The sequence below is a fragment of the Salmo salar genome, chromosome 17 (genome assembly GCF_965601325.2).
Source record: "Salmo salar chromosome 17, fSalSal1, whole genome shotgun sequence".
Taxonomy (NCBI): Eukaryota; Metazoa; Chordata; class Actinopteri; order Salmoniformes; family Salmonidae; genus Salmo; species Salmo salar.
The window spans coordinates 58,606,273-58,629,996 of record NC_138307.1 but is presented as its reverse complement, the minus strand read 5'-3'; the positions used below and the strand labels follow the sequence as shown (position 1 = coordinate 58,629,996).

At 40.7% G+C, this 23,724-nt stretch overlaps 2 protein-coding genes across 5 annotated transcripts in view; both read left to right on the top strand.

Moving 5' to 3' along the window:
* Positions 1-8,504, top strand: part of LOC106576239 (pendrin) — a 17,654-nt gene extending 9,150 nt beyond the window's left edge. Inside the window, exons 12-21 of the mRNA XM_014153304.3 lie at positions 2,644-2,739; positions 2,992-3,098; positions 3,651-3,720; positions 3,811-3,903; positions 4,017-4,112; positions 4,335-4,586; positions 5,561-5,615; positions 6,165-6,310; positions 6,417-6,500; positions 6,610-8,504. Of these exons, the coding sequence (XP_014008779.1) occupies positions 2,644-2,739; positions 2,992-3,098; positions 3,651-3,720; positions 3,811-3,903; positions 4,017-4,112; positions 4,335-4,586; positions 5,561-5,615; positions 6,165-6,310; positions 6,417-6,500; positions 6,610-6,633 (1,023 nt within the window). The 3' untranslated portion in view covers positions 6,634-8,504. The remainder of the gene's footprint in view (positions 1-2,643; positions 2,740-2,991; positions 3,099-3,650; positions 3,721-3,810; positions 3,904-4,016; positions 4,113-4,334; positions 4,587-5,560; positions 5,616-6,164; positions 6,311-6,416; positions 6,501-6,609) is intronic.
* LOC106576240 (chloride anion exchanger) lies at positions 8,419-23,724 on the top strand. 4 transcript variants are annotated; one of them, XM_045699880.2, is made up of 21 exons: positions 8,419-8,724; positions 13,219-13,387; positions 14,249-14,388; positions 14,857-14,967; positions 15,141-15,301; positions 15,457-15,621; positions 15,994-16,146; positions 17,093-17,175; positions 17,271-17,418; positions 17,573-17,686; positions 18,099-18,176; positions 18,454-18,549; positions 18,700-18,806; positions 19,619-19,688; positions 19,805-19,897; positions 20,370-20,465; positions 20,829-21,056; positions 21,164-21,218; positions 21,354-21,499; positions 21,648-21,725; positions 21,948-23,724. In XM_045699880.2, exons 2-21 carry the CDS (start codon positions 13,272-13,274, stop codon positions 21,972-21,974), a joined length of 2,265 nt encoding a protein of 754 aa, XP_045555836.1. In that variant the 5' UTR covers positions 8,419-8,724; positions 13,219-13,271; the 3' UTR covers positions 21,975-23,724. The 4 variants fall into 4 exon arrangements, with proteins under 4 accessions (XP_045555836.1, XP_014008782.1, XP_045555837.1 ...); XM_014153307.3 differs by lacking the exon at positions 8,419-8,724 and adding an exon at positions 8,756-8,831; XM_045699881.2 differs by lacking the exon at positions 8,419-8,724 and adding an exon at positions 12,450-12,714 and having other exon boundaries at positions 20,829-20,933.

Below are 23,724 nucleotides of genomic sequence, written 5' to 3'. Positions count from 1 at the left end.
CCGCTGGCTCGATGCTCTAGGGGTATGCGAGAACACGTAGTCAGACGAGGAGAGAGCAGTAGGAGTAGCAGTGTTATCTGTGGTAATCCATGTTTCCGTCAGCGCCAGGAAGTCTAGGGACTGGAGGGTAGCATAGGCTGAGATGAACTCAGCCTTGTTGGCCGCAGACCGGCAGTTCCAGAGGCTGCCGGAGACCTGGAACTCCACGTGGGTCGTGCGCGCTGGGACCACCAGGTTAGAGTGGCAGCGGCCACGCGGTGTGGAGCGTTTGTATGGCCTGTGCAGAGGAGAGAGAACAGGGATAGACAGACACATAGTAGACAAGCTACAGAAGAGGCTACGCTAATGCAAAGGAGATTGGAATGACAAGTGGACTACACGTCTCGAATGTATTGGAGACTCTCAGTCTTAAATCATTTCCCACACACAGTCTGTGCCTGTATTTAGTTTTCATGCTAGTGAGGGCCGAGAATCCACTCTCACATAGGTACATGGTTGCAAGGGGCATCAGTGTCTTAACAGCGAGATTTGCCAAGGCAAGAAACTCTGAGTGCGGCCCAATCCAGAAATCTGGCAGTGGCTTCTGATTTAAATTCAATTTTCACAGAACCGCTTGTTGCAATTTCGATGAGGGTCTCTTGTTCAGATATCGGTAAGTGGACTGGAGGCAGGGCATGAAAGGGATAACGAATCCAGTTGTTTGTGTCATCGGTTTCGGGAAAGTACCTGCGTAATTGCGCAACCAGCTCACTCAGGTGCTTCGCTGTATCACATTTGAAATTGTCCGTAAGCTTGAGTTCATTTGCACACAACAAATCATACAATGATGGAAAGACCTGTGTGTTGTCCTTGTTACTGCAGACAGAGAAGAGCTCCAACTTCTTAATCATAGCCTCAATTTTGTCCCGCACATTGAATATAGTTGCGGAGAGTCCCTGTAATCCTAGATTCAGATCATTCAGGCGAGAAAAAACATCACCCAGATGGGACAGTCGTGTGAGAAACTCGTCATCATGCAAGCGGTCAGACAAGTGAAAATTATGGTCAGAAAAGAAAACTTTAAGCTCGTCTCTCAATTCAAAAAAACGTGTCAATACCTTGCCCCTTGATAACCAGCGCACTTCTGTATGTTGTAAAAGCGTTACATGGTCACTGCCCATATCATTGCATAATGCAGAAAATACACGAGAGTTCAGGGGCCTTGCTTTAACAAAGTTAACTATTTTACATTTACATTTAAGTCATTTAGCGACTTACAAATTGGTGCATTCACCTTATAATATCCAGTGGAACAACCACTTACAATAGTGCATCTAAATCTTTTAAGGGGGGGGGGGGGGGGTTAGAAGGATTACTTTATCCTATCCCAGGTATTCCTTAAAGAGGTGGGGTTTCAGGTGTCTCCGGAAGGTGGTGATTGACTCCGCTGTCCTGGCGTCGTGAGGGAGCTTGTTTTCACTGTAGTGTCCAAAACATATTTCAAGCTGTCAGGCATTCCCTTGGCAGCAAGAGCCTCTCGGTGGCTGATGCAGTGTACCCAAGTGGCGTCAGGAGCAACTGGTGGCGTTGCCCCTCCACTATGTCTCCCTGTCATGAATTTTGCCCCATCAGTACAGATACCAACACATCTTGACCACCAAAGTCCATTTTATGTCACAAAGCTGTCCAGTACCTTAAAAAATATCTTCTCATGTTGTCCTGGTTTCCAGTGGTTTGCAGAAGAGGATGTCTTCCTTAATTGACCCCCCATAAATATAACGGACATATGCCAGGAGCAGTACCAGGCCCGACATGTCTGTTGACTCATCCAGATGTAACGCATATAATTCACTGGCGTGTATGCAAAGCAGGAGTTGTTTCAAAACATCTCCTGCCATGTCACTGATGTGTCGTGAAACAGTGTTGTTTGATGAAGACATTGTCTGTGTAGATTTTTTGGCCTTTTCCCCCAGCGTTGTCCCAACCAGGAAGAATTAAGTCCTCCACAATAGTATGGGGCTTGCCTGTCCTAGCCACTCGGTAGCTCACCATATAAGATGCTTCTAGACCCTTCTTATTAATGGTATCTGTTGCTTTTATACATGTCTTAATACTCGAAAGTCGTCTTCATTCTCGCTCAAAAAACTCCCGTGGCTTATTTTTCAAATTGTCATGATTCATTTCTAAATATCTGCACAACAGTGAAGGTTTCCCGCGATAGAGTAACGGTTTATTATTATTATTATTTATTTTTAAAAACCTTAAACCTTTATTTTTAAAAACCTATTTAACTAGGCAAGTCAGTTAAGAACAAATTCTTATTTACACTTGACGACAGATTTTTACCTTGTCTACTCGGGGATTCAATCTAGCAACCTTTCGGTTAATGTGATTGGATGTTAATTATTTGACTAGGCTACCTGTATTTGACATTGTGTTGTTATTTCGCTGAACACTAAATGGTTTAATTTTATTTTTACCAGTGAAACGAGGCTACTCAGACGAGGAAAAAAAAACTCACGTTGGAAAATAGAAATGTACTGTTCAAAAAAAGGTTTTCATTTTTTTTTTTTTTTGACGTAACCCTGACGGCATTGCACATACCAGTTTGGGAATACCTACTGTAGACTAACACACTGATCCAACTCTGTATTGGTCCCACAGTCAGTGCTGGCAGCCATCGTCGTCGCCAACCTGAAGGGAATGTTCATGCAGGTGACAGAGGTGCCCACACTGTGGAGACAGAACAGAGCAGACTGTGTGAGTTACACTGACACTCAGCAACAGCGTTGAGCACCATCCACTTTCAGTCACCTGAAGTAGATGACATGAAAGCATGATCAACTTGGTATACATGGAATAACTATACATGTAATCACTGGCAGTAAAGATACCGTAGAGTGTGTTGATGACACCCAATCCACTGTATGTTACTTCAATGTAACAATTGTACTAGGACTTTCTCTGCTGGATCTCATCGTAAGTTAAAGCTGAAACTTGTTCTTTTCCCAGTTCATCTGGCTGGCGACCTGCCTGGCTTCTGTGGTGTTGGGACTGGACGTGGGACTGCTGGCTGGCCTGGTGTTTGAGATGGGAACTGTGGTGGTCAGGACACAGTTGTGAGTGACACGTAACATCTACAGCACATAACGCACTGCATAGTACCAATCACATACATTACTAGATGCATTCTGTGAAGGCCTAGATTAGATGTCATATTTTGATGTAGATATTGTTGAGTACACTACAGTATTTTCCCTGTATTATAAATCCATTAACCCTGAATCAGAAGATCAAAAGATTTCCCTGGCTCGCGTGTTTGACCACGTGCTCTTCACCGCTGTGTAGACAAGAGTCTACAAATGTCAGTAGGCGAAACTATGAGTAACACTGAGCAGGCCTCTTCTGTAATCAAAGGCTATTAAGATGGCTTTGAAGTCATCAGCTCGTGTTATTAGAAATATTAACCTTCCCAACCCCACTGATGTATAACATCAAACAAATAAGCACTCAAAATAACTGCTAAGAGATTCTAGGATTCGTATGCTTGATGTGTCCTAGTTTAAACGGTCATTATTTATATTTTCTGTCTACAAAATAGAAATGATTAGGATGACACTAAGAACAATATATTTTATTTATACAAAATATATGTTCCTCCTCATCCATAGTCCTGCATGCTCTACACTTGGAAACATACCCGGCACAAACATATACAGGAACATGAAAGACTACAAGAATGTAAGACATCTGATATGTTTCAACTCTAATTGATATATACCATAAATAGATGCCAGAAATAAATGCAATAATGAGGCCTTCCCCTGTCAGATTGCAGAAGTTCCCGGAATTAAGATTTTTAAGTGCAATGCTCCCATCTACTTTGCCAACATTGACTACTTCAAAGAGAGATTGAGAGCCACGGTGAGTGAGCTCATTATATTTCCCCTTGACATTGTATAGATTGTGGATAGGCCTTATCATTCTACAAGTTGGCAAGATTAAAGTTTGTTGTGCATTTGACCTTTGACATGCAGGTGGGGTTTGACTCTGTCAGAGTGTTCAAGAAGAGGAATAAGGCCCTCAAGAAGATTCACAAACTCATAAAGAAAGGGAAACTGAGAGCGACAGAGGTACGATACAATCTGATTATTGATAACATTCATCTGTTCAGCTCAGAATCTTTTGAGATAGGGAATTTCCATCTTTTAGTCTCCTTTCAATCCTTTGCACTCATTTAATTTTGCTTTGTAAAGTGAGCACAGTACCTCGTAACCAGTTAGGATTTTATGATAGGCTGTGGAAATACATTTGACTTATTGATTGATTGGTTGGTTGAACCTCTGTTCACCCAGACCGGGGAGGTGGTATCCGAGGTCTCCCTGGGTGTCGACAACAAGGGCTTCGAGAGCGAGCAGGACAGTGGGCGGGAATCCGGGCAGGTGGAGGACGGGGATTGGCCTGTGCCAGAGGTGGAGGTCCGTGTGGATTGGGCCTTGGAGCTGCCAGTCAGGGTGTCGGTACCTAAGGTCCAGATCCACAGCCTGGTACTGGACTTCTCAGCCGTGTCCTTCCTAGACGTGGTGGCCGCCAAGTCCCTCAGACTGGTAGGTCGGACTCTACTACTGGTACCATCCATATAATATTCTACAGAATAGATTTTACAGACTACAGTTCATTCAAAGACAAAAGATCCCTTACTACAGTGTTATAGTGAGTCATCTTTCTGACATAATTTGAGTTAGTGATCTACTGTATGACGAGGCATCGTGCCCCAGCTCATGACAATGCACAAATGACACAACTAAAGTGGCGGTCAGTGACGTTTAAGATGAGGGAGGACAATTTTTAGGGCGGGAAAAAAATATTTTAGGAGCATGGCCTTATTACTATTACAGCATACTGGATGATTGCCATTCATATTCCATTCACCCAGCTTGATGTAAGTTTAGGCTACATGATACTAACATTTTCCCTACCCCCATCATGAGGTTGCTACAACCTAGCCTATGAATGACAGTTTACAACGCAGGTGCACCGGTCGAGAGAGAAATGAGAGTAATCAAGGTGACAGACAATGACACATTCAATACTGCATCGCACACTCTTGCATGCATCTAGCTGATTCAGGGTGTATTCATTAGTCTAACAGTTGCAAATTAGTTTCTTTTGGACCAATTCAGGTATGTTTATCCCTGTTTTGTTACATTTGCTTCCTTTTAAGAAACGTTTTTCAACAGAATCTTTGGAATGAATAGTAGTCGCATACCAACAGCATTAGCTCGTTACCTGTATAAAAGACACCTGGGAGCCAGAAATCTTTGAGAGGGGGTCAAATACTTATTTCCCTCATTAATAAAATGCAAATCATTTTATAACATTTTTGACATGCGTTTTTTTCTGGATTTTTTTGTTGTTATTCTGTCTCTCACTGTTCAAATAAACCTACCATTAAAATTATAGACAGATCATTTCTTTGTCAGTGGGCAAACGTACAAAATCAACAGGGGATCAAATACTTTTTTCCCTCACTGTAAATGGCTTAGTGTCACACTAATCTATCCCCCTCTGTCCTCTACAGGTCATTAAAGAGTTCCTACGCATCGGAGTCAATGTCTACATCGCAGGCTGTGACGGTACGGTTTGGGATAAAAAAAATACAGTATATGTCACTATTTAAAGTCTTGAGCAGAGTAAGCAGTGTTATCGGGACAGTGCTATCACTTTCTTACAAAGAATTCTGCTATAAAATGTTTATTCAATGCTGCCAAGCGGATTAAAATGAACTAAAAGCAGATTGTACTATCAAAATGTCCATGTCCTAATATTTTTTTTATTTCACTAGGCAAGTCAGTTAAGAACAAATTCTTATTTACAATGACAGCCTACTGGGGAACAGTGGGTTAACTGCCTTGTTCGGGGGCAGAAGGACAGATTTTTACCTTGTCAGCTCGGGGTTTGGATCCAGCAACCTTTTGGTTACTGGCCTAACGCTCTAACCACTAGGCTACCTGCCGCCCCAAAATAACACTAATAATAACCATAATAATGGCTGTGTTTTGTTGGCCTGCTTGGAGGTTCACATTCTGATAACTGGTGGTGTCTGTGCACTGGACAGCTCTGCCTTCTGCATTGGGTTCTTTGGTGTTGTTATTGGTCTCTCTAACTGGCATCTAACACTCCAGATGAAATTGTACGGAAAATGGAAGCCTTGGCGTTCTTCGATGAGGAGGTGACACGAGATCTCCTCTTTCTCTCTGTCCACGACGCCATCCTCTTCATCAAACTGGAGACAGCCAATGGGAGTATGCAGGATGCCATGGTTGAGGGGGTGAGGGACCCGGAAATCAGTGGTTTATACTCTGATTTGAATTGATGCTCAAACAACTGACTAAAGACTGTATTAACCTTGCCATCTTGTCTTTGTCTGTGCCCAGCTTTCTCTAATGCAGGATTGCAAGGAGCCACCGCCTTTCACTGAGGAAGAGGACCTGATTGAGACCTATGACAACCAGCATAGAGTGAGAACTATTTTCATCACTTCATTCTCTTTTATTGTCAATCGCATCAGAATGTTTGACAGCCATAATGTTGTCCGTTATTCATCCGAGACTCTCTGCTCATCCATAGGCAATCCATGGACTCTCCAACTAACACAGAAATGCAGAAGAGCTGACCCTGTATCTGTGTTCTCTGTGAACGGAGGATCAACCAGTATAAATTACTTTCCATAAGGGACCACGGTCAAATCAGGGGACACTGACAATGGATTTTCCCCAGACTACAGCTCAAACTCAGGGGAAGCTGCTCTTAGCCAACTGAGTGTAACTTTGGACTTTGGAGTGGACTAAGAGGGTGATTTGAGGCAGCCGATCATTGATATCACTCTTTAACAACCGTAAAGTGTTTAATTATATCAATGAATAATAAATTGATTTATATTATTGTAAACACTCTGCTATGTCAAGGCCCTTCTCCTTTACAAGTGTAATAACATAAATAGGGAAAAACTACAACAGGAGTTATGCATGTCCTTTTCCTTGTGCGCATTTCAACAACAGGACCATTGTTTGTGTTTGTGTCGTGGGCTTTCAGAAGAACAAATGCATAAATACAGAAGTACTGCTCATCCGTGCAGTTGCAGTTGATCTGTGTTATAAACACTCAGTTTCCTCCCTCCCGAGATGGGCACTCCCGTGCAGCGGAAGGGACATCAGAGGACATCGGCTGAACCTGGAAAACGGGAAGAAGAGACACTTCTGTTTTATTTGTGACCTACTTAGTTAAATGGAGTCCAGAAACAAGAGTGGTACTACATCCCAGATCCCTTCACAGACTTCTTCTCCTCGACCCATCCCCTGCACAGGAAGTGATGTCATACAGGAAGAATTGAAGTGTGTTTAAATAAAGATCTTCTATTATATTGACAAGATATTCAAGTGACTGCTCTAACAATGGAAATACATGTCCTCAAAGATGGAAGGCGGCGAGATCAGGTGAGACCATTCTAGCCAATGAGAGAGTACTTAAGTGTGTGAACAACAGGCCATAGAGATAGATAGAAGAGTCATCTTTGTATCTGTGCAATCATAGCTTCTGTACCAGCATGGGCAGCGCCATTGAAGCTATCTCCATTTTAAAGTAGTCCATTTTTTTCTTATTCATTAGCTGATTTCTCCCAACTTATTGACGTTCGACTCAAACTAAATTATTTCGCTGCTCTATCATTTGCAACATACTTCAGTCTGAGACTTCCATCACTGAAGTTGTTTGTGATGATGTCAAAATGAGGGGTGTTTTACAAAACAGTCATCAGCGATAGGATCATCTCTAGAAATTGTCGGGAGTTACTTAAATCCAGACTCATTGCAGAGAAGAAACTAACATCCGTGGGCGTGGAGTAAGCGTTTGGCTGGAGCAAGGAGTTTGGGTAGCCAGGCAACCCAACTCATATGAATCCCCACCCAGTTGATTACTGTAAAATGGTGAAAGCCCTCAATGGCAATGTAAAAAGTAATATCCATGATGAGTCTATCTATCTCTGACAACAGGCATAACTCCGATATAAAGTTGTTTTTGCGTAGCTTGCATTCTAACCATTATGAAACTTCTATTCAATCAAATAAGCGTCACGTAGCAAATTATCAATTCTATTTTTTGTTGACCAAATTCGATACAAAAATTCCTCACTTCATTGGTTTATTTTCGTGGACAGATTTTTGGCAGAGTAAAACTTTTCGCTTAGCTTCTTCCTCTTTGGTTTAAAGGGCTTGGTTGATTGTTTTTGATTAAGGCCATTAAGAGATGAATGATGCAACGTTGCGTTCTCAGCCATCAACTCTACAATAAAAGGCAGACTAGACTGTTGTAAAAAGTGTGTACTAGCAATACCAAGAGCAGGACTGTAAAGTTGTTTTTCTTTTAATCCTGTCTAAATATGGACTGCAAGCGTTTCTGATGGCTTTGAAGAGGTTTTTGTAATATTTCTGGATTTTAGTGTACAATTAAAGCTTTGTGGAATATTACATTTAATGTCATATTTCCTTTCTCAGTCAATCAAAATATCCTTATCTGCCTCTGGCCATATGCGAGGTATGAGTTGTTTGTGCAGATTACGGCCCTAGTTTTCCCCTGATGTTCCTGTGTGGGTTACTGTGAAGTAAGCTTGATAGTGCTGTGTTACTACTTGTGGGACGATGTTTATTTTGCTTTCAAATCTGGCGCCTACTGGAGCACCGTGTAAAGGTATTTATCACCGTTGGTACACATTCTCTTTACACACACACACACACACACACACACACACACACACATGGCATTCATTCTTCACCACATTGGACTACAGTGGCTGGGTGAGTCTGAACATGTTTCTCAAAGAAGGTATATCCAACACTTGTTCTTACGAGTTATATTTCATTTTATCACTTGGGGGAGTAAAGTCTTAGATGGGAGAGGCAAGAACTTGTACAGTGGGTTGAGTAGTGTAAAGCCAGCTTTAAAAAAACGTATTGCTTTCCGTTCAGTCTCTAACATAGTCACTACTGTAAGTCACACACACCTTTTTATCAGATTCGGTCTATTTCAGTGAGCAACTACCTTACTATTTGACTGTTGGCATCTATTTAGATCAAGGTGTTCTATCTATAAGCAGGTTACTGTCTCAGTATGTACAGGTTGCTCCATTCTTAATGATTGTGAAACGATAGCCGCATTTATACCTGGTTCTAGCTGTCACGATCGTCATAATAATTGGACCAAGGCGCAGCATGAGTAGCGTTCCACATTTTTATTATAATGTGAAACTTAGCAAAATACAAAAATCAACCAACGAAATGTGAAGACAGTGAAGTGCAAATAGGCACCTACACAAAAACAAGATCCCACAAACACAGGTGGGAAAAATAACTACTTAAATATGATCCCCAATTAGAGACAACTATTACCAGCTGCCTCTAATTGGGAATCATACAAATCCCCAACATAGAAATAGAAAAGTAGAACCCCATATAGAAATAATAAACTAGAATACCCCCCAGTCACGCCCTGACCTACTTCACCATAGAGAAACAATGGCTCTCTATGGTCAGGGCGTGACACTAGCTTTGTCCTGATCTTGTCCACGTTCTGTTTGTGCCCACATTTTTTAGACAGGTGTAGAAAATCAAAAGACACATTGTGATCTGATTGTGATCATATCTTCCTGTCCACCTCTGGTAGTCAGACACACATTGTGTCTGGGTATCTTACAAGTGTAGACAGATCTGGACAGAGAAACAATTTAAATCATAATTTTTCCCACCCTATAAAATCATTGACAGGTGGCACCGTTGACTGATTACATCAATATGTGTCCCACAACCACAAAAAATAAATTAATAGCATTTTGAAAGAATAGCTGTGAAAGAATTTACATAAAGGAAGGGACCAGAACATTTGGTCACAATGCAGACACAGTGGACAGGTAACAGACACATTGTAATGCCATGTGTAGACACATTTCTGGAAATATGGGCACAATCAGAATGTAGACAAGATCAGAACAAAGGACTCATGTCAGCACCAGGTATCAATGGGGCTTAGAGCATCCATCACCTGATCTGCTTTCATGGCATCATGATGAAAATTATGATTATATTATCAGTAATTCATATTTGACAGCAACTGTTAACTTTATAAACCATGTCTTGGGTGTGAGATTGTTAAATAATTCTGTGTTGAAGATGGGCTTATTGTGTTCTAATCTCCACCGGTGGTTGTGGATTGTTATAGTTGCTAGGATTCTCCCATATAGAACCTGTTCCTCGGGACAACCTGACATACGTTGTATTTTTGCTAAGTTTCTCTCCCAAGCCCAAGTGTTTATCATCACAATGTAAAAGGTTCTCAGTTTTCTCTGCTGAATACTACCGCACTGTTTATTGGTTGTTCTATAGTTATTATTATGTTGTGTGGGCCATGCCAAGCTCATATCAGGAGTGACTAATTGATTTAATGATTTACGGACTATTTGAATACTCACTAAATGATACATGGAAAAGTATGTGCATTCATATATGAGACATGTTAATTTATTGTACTTTATTTAATGTACTCCATTGTACTATTGTACAAGCCAATTGTATTCACATATGACGAATCAACAATAATTGTACTTTAAAATGACTTACTTACAAAAACCTACACACAAAAACCTAAAACGCAGACAGACCATCACAAATAGTTATTAAACAGTTATATTAGTAATTCTTCACATAACTCATTCACATACCTCAGTCACATCACTGTCAAATAGGTCACAACCAAGTCACTCAGCTCACCTTGCTCTGTGAGAGACCGTTCTTTTCTTTAATCAGCCTTTATGAATGGAAAGGGCAGAAGTAGGGAGTCAGTGGAAACTGTTTGTCCTTGGAGTCGTTAACGGAGCGATCCAGCCTTCATCAGCCATTAGAAATCTGACAACACACATGTCAAAGCCTTGGAGAACAAAGGCCCGGTCTATAACAAACAGAACATAGTAGCATGATGAGGCAGTAACAATTAATCATGTTAACATGAGGATCTGCTTCTTTTGATTTAGGAGACTCTATCTTGATTAAATATAAACAAGAACAGGTTAGCGTTTTTTGTTCTGGAGGCACTAGTGGTCACTAGCTGGCACAGTCGCAAAGTCATCAAATCAGATTTGAAACCTAACCATAACCATAACCTTAACCCTAACCTTAACCACACTGCTAACAGTAATGCCTAACCATAACCTTAAATTAAGACCAAAATATGTATTTTTGTTTTCATGGATTTTTACAATATAGACCATTTTGACTTTGCAGCCGGCCCATCTAGAGGAAATCGCTCAGTTCTGCCTCCAGGGCAAGATTCATGACAATAAACGTCAACCTGTGAAACATACACCCCAATTATGTTTCTTTGGGTACTGTAAGTAATAAATATACAGTAAAAACAGAGAATTAAGTAACCTTCCCCTACACACACATGCACATACTGTACACACACACACACCTATGAGGTCATTCCCACAGACATGCTATTTTCACTTGACTGGAATGCAGCATTGAAAGCCAACAAAAACATGTACTATTTTACAGTGATAAAACTGTGATGATAACATAAAGCAGAGATACCTGTAGCTTATCAACTGGTCACGCAACAAGATCTGGGTCAATGTAATATGTTTTCATAGAGAGGGAAAATTCTGTTTAATCTGGTCCATCATTTATGCTGCAGGGTTTCCCCAAAAGGCCCGCATGCCAAATTCAGGCATGAAATAGAGAGGCATATGTGATCGTATCCCAATGTAATCAAGGTTTGAAATGATTCTGTTTTTGTCAAATACTAAATATGTTTGGGCTTCTTTGGGTAAATTTGCGGTGTACAAATTATTTATGACTATGTTCCAGCCCCCCGACCATTCACTCAAGAATAAATTGTCCTGTGTCTGAATGTAATTAAGGACCCCTGATGTATGTTGTATATAGATAGGCTGTAAATAGGTATGCTGTAGGCCTTTGTTTGACACAAGGGGTCAGCATGTACTGTAGATATGATGAAATTGGGTCATAACAGTCCGGACAAAACAATTACTATTATATTTTTACATTGTTATTCTTGAATTTCTTCAGATGTGTGCTTTAGATAGGCTTCATGTAAGACCTAGTGTTAAGTACAACAAGACATCCCCTGCACTGACACCCCAACCCCAGATGAACAGTAATATCCCTTCTGTGTCGCTGCAATGAATCTCACAACATTAGCCAGTTTGAAAGTTGAGAGCGGGATATTATTGTATAGTCCTACTGCTACCCCTCATCATACTCATCCATGTTTAACCTCAACCCTAACCTGAACCTCTACCACGAAACGTCCACTGATCTCCAGTGTACAGCCACGACCACTGTCCAGTCCTCCCCAACCTGCCCATAAGTGGGGATCTCAGACACACTCAGTCATCATTGAAAGTTGATGCAATGTGCCAGGGCATTTATCAATAAGAACAATGGTCAAGGATAAGGCAGGGCTGGCGTGTGAAGACTGCATCATAATTGCTGTTAATAATTATAGTTAAGAACGATAAGCAACCCGGTAGATAGGATTTATGGATGGCAACATTCCCAAGGGTCCCAGATAATCTCGGGGTGTTCCTCTGTGCGGAGAGAAAGAGAGAGAAAGACAGGCAAAGTTTGGATACACTGAAGCTGCGTACACAGATAAACTAGGAAGGTAAGAGTTAGTGTTATGTGTTATTCTAATAGCTTGCTTATCATTTATTACTATTAAAGATAGATCGATTAAGATACTTACAGTAGGCTACTTTCTATCTTTCCATCTGATATCTGGATGTGGCAGTTGGTGACCTACCACTTTCTTAAGAGTATTTTTTGTTGTTGTTAGTTAAAATTCTTTGTAATATAGGACAACCTTTCCTAGTTCTCCCGTGTATTCTAATGGTATCACAACCCTTATTTAACCCAGACCACTCTAAACAGGTCAAAGCTGACAGGCAGCACAGGCCCTGCCCAGCCATGCCAGTCGCAGCTGGTCCACCGGACATCACAGAGCTGTGACACTAATGACACAGGCTGATGTAGTTAGTTAGTGTGTGACTGTAGTTGCACCTTTGTTGTGCGGCCGCTCCACAGTAATTGTCTGTGTCAAGGTACTTTCAAAGGCAGGAGGGAAAGATATGACAAGAACCTGTACTAAAATGTGATTGATGGGTCTCAGAGACCCTGTGAGGAACAGGTGCCGCACCACTCAACGAGAAGTAGAGGGTAAAGATGAAGCAGTATGTGGTCACCAGGCCACTCTACTCAGAGGACGCCTTCGCAGACGAACATGAGAAGATCCACAGGCACCATAAGACCGTGCGGCACCATGTCAAGCAGTACTTCACGTAAGAATCAATCAAGTTTCTTCTGTTGTTTTGCTTTTGTTGTTTTGTATAACACTGAAGGTAGCCTTATGATAAGCTGCAGTGCATGGACGCAAAACTTCGGTGTAGATTCAATCAGATCAAGCGTTAACCGGCGATAGCAGACACTCCGCATAGCTGGTGTTTTGGCGGTATCGGACGTGTAACTGCATTAAGAGCTGTCAAATAAGTGAGGGGCTGCTCCTGTGGTCATTGTTACGAAGCCACACCCGTCCCACTCGTGTTTAGTTTAGAACTATAAAGTATAGGCTAACAGAAATAATATCATTAAACTAAATCAGAAGGATTTCTATCAGCCTAATGGAGGTGTAGATTATTACAACACACATTCCAGTAACAAGGCTGCTTGGGATTATAATTAATGCAACTCAGCACATCCAATGGCATTGTCCCCGATAGGTAAACTGCCGGAAGTCGTTTGCTGATTTGACATCTCTAATGCAGTTACACCTCAGACATCGCTGAAATAAAAACAATGAAACTGCTATGCAGTTGTCGGTTATTTCGGGTTAAGACAGAATGGATTGAATCTAGCCCTTCATCTAGTTATTACCACTCAATTCACTTTAGTAGCTTAGTCTTTCTTTGGTGTGGACGAGTGGGCCCACATGACATTTTACCTGAGATGCCCTGATTGTCTTTAGTTTGCTTAAAGATATGGTAACTTCTCCTTCAAAAGCATACATCTAGTTTAAAGATCAGCCCTATCATCCTATATACTCTATGTCTAAACTTTGTGCATAAAGATGGTTAGATGTTATCAACTATTAGTAAGTAATGTCTGTGGAGACTAACTAAAAATGGTGTGTGTGTTAACTGTAGTTGTGACCTCAAGCGCGCTAAGAATGCAGCGCTCTCTCTGCTGCCTTTCATTGGTTGGATGAGAATCTACCAGCTGAAGGAATGGTTGCTGAGTGATATTGTATCTGGGGTCAGCACTGGACTCGTAGCTGTTCTACAAGGTGAAGCTAACACCCACACTCTAACCCACCTCAATCACCTAGTGTGCATTTTCAGATCTATCAAAGCAGTTCATGTAGCACTTTTTAAGAAATAATTTGATAAAGAACTGTAGACCTCATTAACGTCCCAAAAACATCAACTTTGATCATTGAAAGAAAATGAAGTAAGAATATCGATGAACTATGGTTTTACGGAATGGTAATCAGGTCCGATAGTGGTATCACCTGAAATACATGATCTGGTCCTAGAAACCTATAGTTGTTTATTGAAAGAAGAGATGGTAACGTATCTTTATTAGCAGGCATCATTGTCACAGTACTAGCATTGACACACAGAAGAGTCAATAGATACTTAAAACATCTGGATCATGATGACTCTTGAATGCTGTCATAGTCTCCAGTGACTTATGGTGGAGTTATTTAACATGCACTGTAAACTGTTGTTCATTGTTTTTGTTTGATTCACAGGTCTGGCATACTCCCTGCTGGCCTCCCTCCCTCCGTGGTACGGACTCTTCACTGCCTTCTTCCCAGTGATCATCTACTTCTTCCTTGGCACTTCCAGACATATCTCAGTAGGTAAGTACTGTGCATATGTGTGTGTGCATGTACAGTGTTTTGCTCTGACCATCACAAGCTATCACACCTTTTTACTGTACTTAACACCCTCTCTCTGCCCACCTCTCCACTTTCCATCCCCTGCTTCCTCATCTTCACTCCCTCTCTCTTTCTCCTCATCCCACTCACTCCAGGTGCGTTCCCTGTTCTGAGCCTCATGGTGGGTGCAGTGGTGACGAGGCTTGTGCCTGACGAAGGCCCCCCAGTCAACATCACTGGGTTTGAGGGGCTGACCAGCGACGAGCAGAGAGTAATGGTGGCCGCCTCTGTCACCTTCCTCATGGGGATAATGCAGGTAAAACATCATCATTACCTCAGCATTATCACTCATGTACTGTGCATTACTCATATCTCTCTGTAATCTGAATTTAAAATTAACAATGACTCCCTCTCCCTATCTATGGACATGTTCTCCCATATTCTAACATGAGTCCTCTGCTTCTCTCCCAGCTGGCAATGGGTCTGCTGCAGGTAGGCTTCATCGTCATGTACCTGTCAGACACGCTGGTGTCTGGGTTCACCACTGCGGCTGCCGTCCACATCCTGGTGTCCCAGCTGAAGTTCGTGTTGGGCCTGGTGGTGCCGGGACTCAGTGGACCGCTGTCAATTGTTTATGTGAGTCCGGGAAGAGAGACAGGATGAGGTCAAATGTCTTTCAATGCAACAGTATGAATTTTTTCTACTGATATCCAAATATGCAATGACTTAGCTATGACAGCAATATATTCATTAACTCCCTCATATCTTATCCCTCATATCTGATCTGTTTCTATAGCTCTGAGGAATAACACTGTGTTGATAAAACAAGTGTCTCATTGTATCTTATCTTACACAGTTAAGCACAGGTCTTCCTCAAGTGCCCCCAAGATTTCAGAAAAAGCTAGAATTCATGAGTCATGGCTTGGTGTAGAGACCTCTGACTGAACTCTCACACCCTGTAACTGGTTCTTCATTACTGTCATCCTTATTAACTGACGTCTTCCTCAGACCCTGGAGAAGATCTTTGTCCAGATCGAGAAGACCAACGTGTGTGACCTGGTGACGTCCATACTGATCATGGTGGTGGTGTTCATAGTGAAGGAGATCAACGATAGATACAAAGCCAAGCTGCCTGTTCCCATCCCTATAGAGGTTATAATGGTGAGTGGCACTGTGTGCACTATGTCTTTACAGCCTGGGCTTCAGCTCTATATGTCAGCATACACAGATAAGAATTGGGAAACATTGTGGCGAGAACCAGCCTCATACGGGGCACCATTGAATTTAAACTCTTAGAAAAAAGAACCCAATGGGTTTTATCTGGAAACAAAAGGGTTCTACCTGGAACCAAAAAGGGTTCTACAAAGGGTTCTACAAAGGGTTCTCCTACGGGACAGCCGAAGAACCCTTTTAGGTTCTAGATAACACCTTTTTTTCTAAGCGATAAGAAAAAGGCATCGTCATACAGGGCACTGTTCATGTAGATGTGTCTCACTATTTAATATAAATTTGAATAGGAGCATGTACTTGCACAAAGTACAGATCATATTATCACAGATAAGCATCGGAAAGCATTGCTATTCTTATCCTGAACAGTCACTCCCTTGTTCCTATCTTGGCTATCCCCATAGGAAAACACTTTTTGGTAACAGGTAGAACCCTTTTGATTTCCATGTATAACCTTTTACATAGATGGTTCTAAATGGAACCCAAAATAGTTCTTTCTAACTGGAACCAAAAAGGGTTCTACCCAGAACCAAAAATGGTTCTCCTATGGGGACAGCCATAGAACCCTTTTGGAACCCTTTTTTCTAAGAGTATTGATCCAAAGTACAATGCCATTGTAGCAAGGAGACAGCTTTTGTGAAACGTACAGTATTGATATTTTATTCTCACACTGACTCACATTACGGCAGATGAGGACAGTCAGGTGAATTGTAGGAAAATAGATGAACTTGTTTTGATGTACTAAAGACCTGCAGTGTGTCACAGCTTTGTGTAAAATTTGGCAAGGTAACCAGATTCTCTTGAAATATACTGTTTTATCACCAGATTGCAGTAGTCCTGCTAATAACTGATACATTGATTTTGGTAATGACTTTTGCAGACTGTCATCGCTTGTGGCGTTTCCTATGCATTCAACTTCCAAGAGATTTATAAAGTTGATGTTGTCGGTCGTATTCCAGTGGGGTAAGCACATATAAAAAGATGTTTGCTGCATGTTAAAATGGCTGAGAATAGATGGGAAAAGAATCTAACAATATCTCTCCCTGTCAATCTGTTAGGTATGAGTCACCTATGGCCCCGAACATGCAGATCTTCGGGCAGACTGCTGTTGAGGCGTTCCCTATGGCCATAGTGGGCTTTGCTGTAGCCTTCTCTGTCGCCAAGGTCTACTCAGTCAAACACGATTACATCATAGACGGAAATCAGGTGAGTCCCAAAACCAGAACATTAGGAGGAGGGGTTGGAAAAATGTGTTTATTGTTGCTTGTGAATGAGGGGTGTCAGCCTAATACAAACTATCAACATAAGACTTGAACTAATATCAACGGTTCCAAAACATGTATTTGTGCTTGTTGTCTAGGAGCTGATAGCTTTTGGGGCCAGTAACATCATTGGAGCAGCCTTTAAGTCGTTTGCAGCAAGCACAGCTCTCTCCAGGAGTGCGGTACAGGAGAGTACAGGTGGTAAAACCCAGGTAAACTACTAAACCAAGAGGCTGCCTGAGAATACAGACACACAACCATACTTAGAGTTCCTTCCTGTACAAGTTCTTTATCCAAGAGATGTAGCTGTAAACGTTATGAAATATTGACCTATTTGGGTCTCCCTATCTTTGTTGTAATAATGACTGATAACTTATCATAGTCCAAGCCAGATAGAATTGGACAAATGGGAGAGAGAATGTGATATTGTTTGTCGTGACTCGTGACCTACAGTACATAGCGAGGAATGAAAGAATTGACTCAGAGTTACAATGCACCAAGTTAATAAATAATGATAATTTCTGAAATATATCAAAGGGAAACACTACTTAAACAGTGCTTATCTGTAGTTGTTTTGTGAATAGCCAAATGTGAGTAAAATAAAGTGTTACTTCTTCATTTCAGATCGCTGGGTTACTGTCAGCGCTCATCGTGATGGTCGTCACCTTGGCTATCGGGTTCTTATTGGAGCCACTCCCAAAGGTAAAACTCACTCAGTATTTACAATATAATTGACGTTAGGAGTTGAATGATAGGGAAAGATTTTGATTTCTGCCTAAATAGACATACAAATAACCAGTCCAGAACCTCTCAAAGTCCCCCATATAGGGGACTTAACATCTAAAATTAGGACATTACGTAATGAATCCCACTGTATGAAGTTGATAAGAGCACTGGAATTTAGATGGAAGTCTTGTGCAACTCTTGTGACTGATCATCAAAGATGTCATTGCTTGACCTTTTCCCTCTGTGTTGACAGTCGGTGCTGGGGGCAGTGGTCATAGTCAACCTGAAGGGGATGTTGATGCAGATCAGAGAAGTCCCTTACCTGTGGAGGAGAGACCGACCCGACTGTGTGAGTCTTCTGAGACACTCCCGCTGAACTGCACCTAAAATGTAAACAAGCAGGGATGTCTTTACCAACTGTAATAATGAACTCATATTTCCTCCAATCTCTTCCATCCTGCATCCCCCTGTCTTGCCTCCCCTCCTTGTCTCTATCCAGCTGGTGTGGCTGGGGACCTGCCTGGCTTCCATCCTGTTAGGGCTGGATCTGGGGCTGGCTGTAGGTCTAGGGATGGAGCTGCTCACCGTTGTCTTCAGGGCTCAGTTGTGAGTATGGGCACAAATCTCCAAATTCCCCCCCAAAAAGTTGAACTTGTGTTTGTGTTTATTCTTTGTCAGTTTTCAATGTTATTAGGAGATGGACACACCAGGGTTGGGGTTAATTCGACATTTCAGAATTTGATTCAATTCAATCCAAGAATTGAGATTCAAATTTAAATTGGCCACACCCCACAGGAAGCATAATTGGAATTGAATTTTAATGAAAGGAAGTATAATTCAATTCAAAGCAATTAAAATAAATTCAACTGAGACATGAAACAGATGAGTCTCATTCCTTTGCTAAATATTTTACTCAAAACATCTGCCACCTCTTACTAAAGAATACAGATACCATCAATAAAAATGGGATTATAACTCAGATGTTAGTATTCATATTTTAATGCATTGTGGGAAATCTATTTTTCCAAATATTTAATAACATGTAAGTGAATTATGAATTATTACAGACAACCTACAAAATGAGAATATTAGAATATTTCCAGACCACTGTTAATTATTTAATACTCTTTTTAGGAGGATGCGTTTTAAAAATGAAATGTTTCAAGAAATTGTTAAACATAGTAACCATGCATGATGTCAAAATAAACATGTGCATAATGATGTATGAAATTCAATTCTACTTCCTTTAATTCAAATTCAATTAAAATTCTGCTTCCTGTGGGATGTAGCCAATTTACATTCAATTCAAATTCAATAATTGATTTGGAATTAAAGAACAATTCACAACTCAATTCAGAATTAACCCCAACACTGGAACACAATGTCATAGTGACATTTCTGCATACATTTTATTCCAGCCCACGTTGCAGTGTCCTGGCCAATATCACAGGAACAGATATCTACAAAGACCGCAAGGATTACATGACTGTGAGTAAACTAATGTGGACTAAAGACACTCACCAATATCTTTTTATCTTACAAGACTGTGAAGATGGTGTGTCTACACAGGTTCCTTGTTCTATTGTTTATATATCTCTTTCCAGATCTATGAGCCAGAGGGTGTTAAGATCTTCAGGATACCGTCACCCATCTTCTTTGCCAATATAGATTTTTTCAGAGGCAAGCTGGTGGAAGCTGTAAGTAAGCAATTATACACAATTAGACGTGTAAAATGAAGAATTCTACCAAACACATTTACATGTAGGCCTTACAATTTCCATGACATGGGCCAATAAGGTAATGATTCACGGGTATACTTATTAAGACATCTTATTTTCTCATTGGATTTGATCCAATGCAAAAAGGTCATAAAGAATGATCAAATAAACTCATGAAGGTCAATACCACCTCAGTGTATGAGGTAATATAGTATACCAGGTTGTACAGCAATAGTTCCCATACAAATCGGTGTTACTACAGTTTAACTTGCACCTTACTAAACACTAAACACATGCTGATAAGATAAAGTTTAGCCTTGATCTGTATGACGGCCAAGGCCGTGGTAAACAATATGCCTCATTCACAATAAAGCCCATGTGTAACAGTTACTCCCACTTTCATGTGTGCAATTGCCAATTAGGGTTCAACTTGACTTTGATATGTTTTCAGGTGGGCTTTAACCCTTTGAGGGTGTTGAGAAAGAGAAACAAAGCCCTGAGGACGATCAGGAAACTTCTAAAGAAAGGAGAGCTGCAGATGACATCTGTGAGTAGTGGTGCACTTACCTGTTGCCCTTAGAAACTCATAAAAAGATACAAAGTTACCTCGTTAACACTTTACAAGAGCCCCCTGTGTCATAAAGTTTCATTTAAATGACCATAAGCATGTCATAAATGAGTCTAGCCCAAAACACTAGTTTCACACCTGGCAACAACATACTTTTAGCAATCCAAAATCAACAGACATCAAGCACATGCCTTATCAGAATGGTCTTGGGGTTGCATGTATATGAAAAACAAATGAATCATCATCCCATAATGGTGGGTGGACCTCCAAAGATCACCTTCTACATGTAGTCAGGTTTTCACAATAAGAGGTTGTGGTAATGTTGTGGTTCTCCTGGTGCAGAAAGGCCTACTGCTCACCAGCTTTGGTCCCATTGAGGAGTCTGAGGATGAGAGCAACATGGAGGATCTGGACCAGCCCACTGACTTCAAGGACCTTCCTGTCCAGGTGAACTGGAATTCTGAGCTTCCTGCCAACATCCAAGTCCCCAGAGTAGACGTCCACAGCCTGATCTTGGACTTCTCTGCCGTCTCCTTCCTCGACATCTCTGCCCTTAAGGGACTCAAAGCTGTAAAACAAAACTCTTTTGTTACAACCCTGGGGAATGGGGGGATGATTGTATATTTTACCAGAGTGTTTCTACTTGCTGGGTACTGATATTTTGCTATGTTCTATAGGCACTCAAAGAGCTCATTCGGGTTCAAGTTGAGGTCTACATTGTGGCATGTGACGGTAAGCTGGTTTAAGACAAGCCATCTGTCCCATCCATTCCTTCTCCCCTTTCCTCTTCAACACTGAATTCAATCACTCTGAAACAAATAGAGGTAAGGTGATTGATCTAACGATATCTGTCCCTTGTGTACAAAGCATACATCCTGGAGAAACTGCACAGCTGTAAGTTCTTTGACGACGAGGTGAAGTCGTCCATGTTTTTCCTGACCCTCCACGATGCCATGCTGCATATCCTGGAGAAACATCCAGTAAACTCTGAAAACACAAAAGTCTGCGAAAAGGTATAACATTTACCTATAGAAAAATACTGTGTATCTATTGATGTTTCCACCCTTACAGACTAGATAAGAGGTGCCAAACCTTATCTTGGCCCACATCGGTTCATTCATAGGAACTTGTCTCATTCTTGTGAATCATGTTGTCTTACAGGTTATAACAACAGCCACTATCCATGGCAACCAATGCAATGGTGTGTCCAGTTTGCGTAGCAGGGACAAATTTGTGCGTGTAAGTAACTGAGACCCATCAAATCTATTTGTCATTGTCTTTTCTACATTTGTAATGACTAGTCATCAGCAATCAAAATGATAATTAATTAAAATAAATCTTGTAATGTTGCAACTCATGTGGAGGTACAGATAATTCATAAAACTCTAGGTACAAAGTACAGTAAGATGAGCTGACAAAATAAAATCTAAACTAAAAGTAGTATCTCTTTGCTCTCCCCAGGTCTCAGAGCCAGAAACCAAGTTCTAGTTTCAGAACTACACTCTTAGATGGCAGTATTTTCAGGGTTTTTCGACTGTCCCTTTCCACAGAGGGTTCTACATGGAACCCAAAAGAGTTCTACCTGGAACCAAAAAGGGTTATCCTACTGGGACAGCTGAAGAACCGTTTTGGAACCATTTTTCTAAGAGTGTAGTGGTGTGTACAGTACTTTCATTTCCTGGGATGACATGCATTTCCTGTGATCGCTGTGCTTTCTGGTGATAATAGACGTAAGGACACATGATGCTGTCCTAAAATGGACACCATACAGTAACCATATGTATACAGGATACCACTTTATTGAGCTAATAATTGTACATAAAATATAGTTGATTTTTTTTGTACTGTTAAGCAGATACTCAATGGCAATTTTGAAGATTTTGAAAGAAATATCAGAAAATGTCATTCATATCATGTATTTATTTTCTAAAATTGAATCAGAAGTATTCTTTTTTTTAAATAGCTTGACAATGTTGCGTTTTATACGTGTACATAGGGATTTTATAGGAATGTTTACTTTGTTGTATTTTATATGTAAAATGTATGTACTTCTTAGCACAAAGTATTTCCGCCAGCAAGAAATGAAGCAATATGAGCAGTACAGTATTTGGAAATATGAACATCCTGTAACTGAGATATTGATAAGAATTATAGGATGACTAACGTGGTTTTGATATATTGGGCACAGATAAAGCCCTGATAAGAGATGAATGATTAAGTAGAAATCTTTGACAAACTGTTCTGGGTGATACAACAGTAACCATGATTGATAAAGTTGGTGGAGGTTAGTATGGGGTATTTCCAGTATACCCATGTTGGGCAACACCTCAATTGATCAAAAAGAGCACTTTCATTGTGTTTTATAATAGTGATAAGAGTTGAGGACGGATGAGTGTCTCAACGTTTACATAACCTAAAGCCGCTGATCCATTTGCGTGGTTTGGATCACACATATTGCTCTAGAAATGCCATTGTGAATCCTACACAGTAGGTATATACGTCATAGAGGTAAAGGAAAACTAGAAACATTTTCAGATGGGGTGAATAACTCTCAAACAGTGATGCAGATAAGCAGGTTATGTTTGATTTGATTTTGATTTATTAGGATCCCCATTAAAAATACATTACAGACAAAATACATGACCATTTTTATACATTTAAAAACATTAACATGTAGTGTGTGTATGTGTATCAGTTACACATACAGGTCAGTACAGTACATACACGCAACAAGTAGGTCACATGGGGTTTAACATTTCACATTTTGAGATGATGCCTCATTCTTTTGCTAAAGAAATTAATCAATGAATTTAAAGTTCCCATTGCGTGTCTTGTGGTGTAGAAGCCATTGTTAGTAAGAAGAAGAACTAAAGAGGTACAGCATAAACTTGGCACAGACCATGAAGGAATCATCATCCTGATCTCTGTTAAATCAGTTCAAATCAAATGTTATTTGTCACATACACATGGTTAGCGGATGTTAATGCGAGTGTAGCGAAATGTGACAGTGCAGTAATATCTAACAAGTAATCTAACAATTCCCCAACAACTACCTAATACACACAAATCTAAAGGGGTGAATGAGAATATGTACATGTAAGTATATGGATGAGCGATGGCCGAGCGGCATAGGCAAGGTGCAATAGATGGTATAAAATACAGTATATACATGTGATATGAGTAATGTAAGATATGTAAACATTATTAAAGTGGCATTATTTAGAATGCATTGTATAAA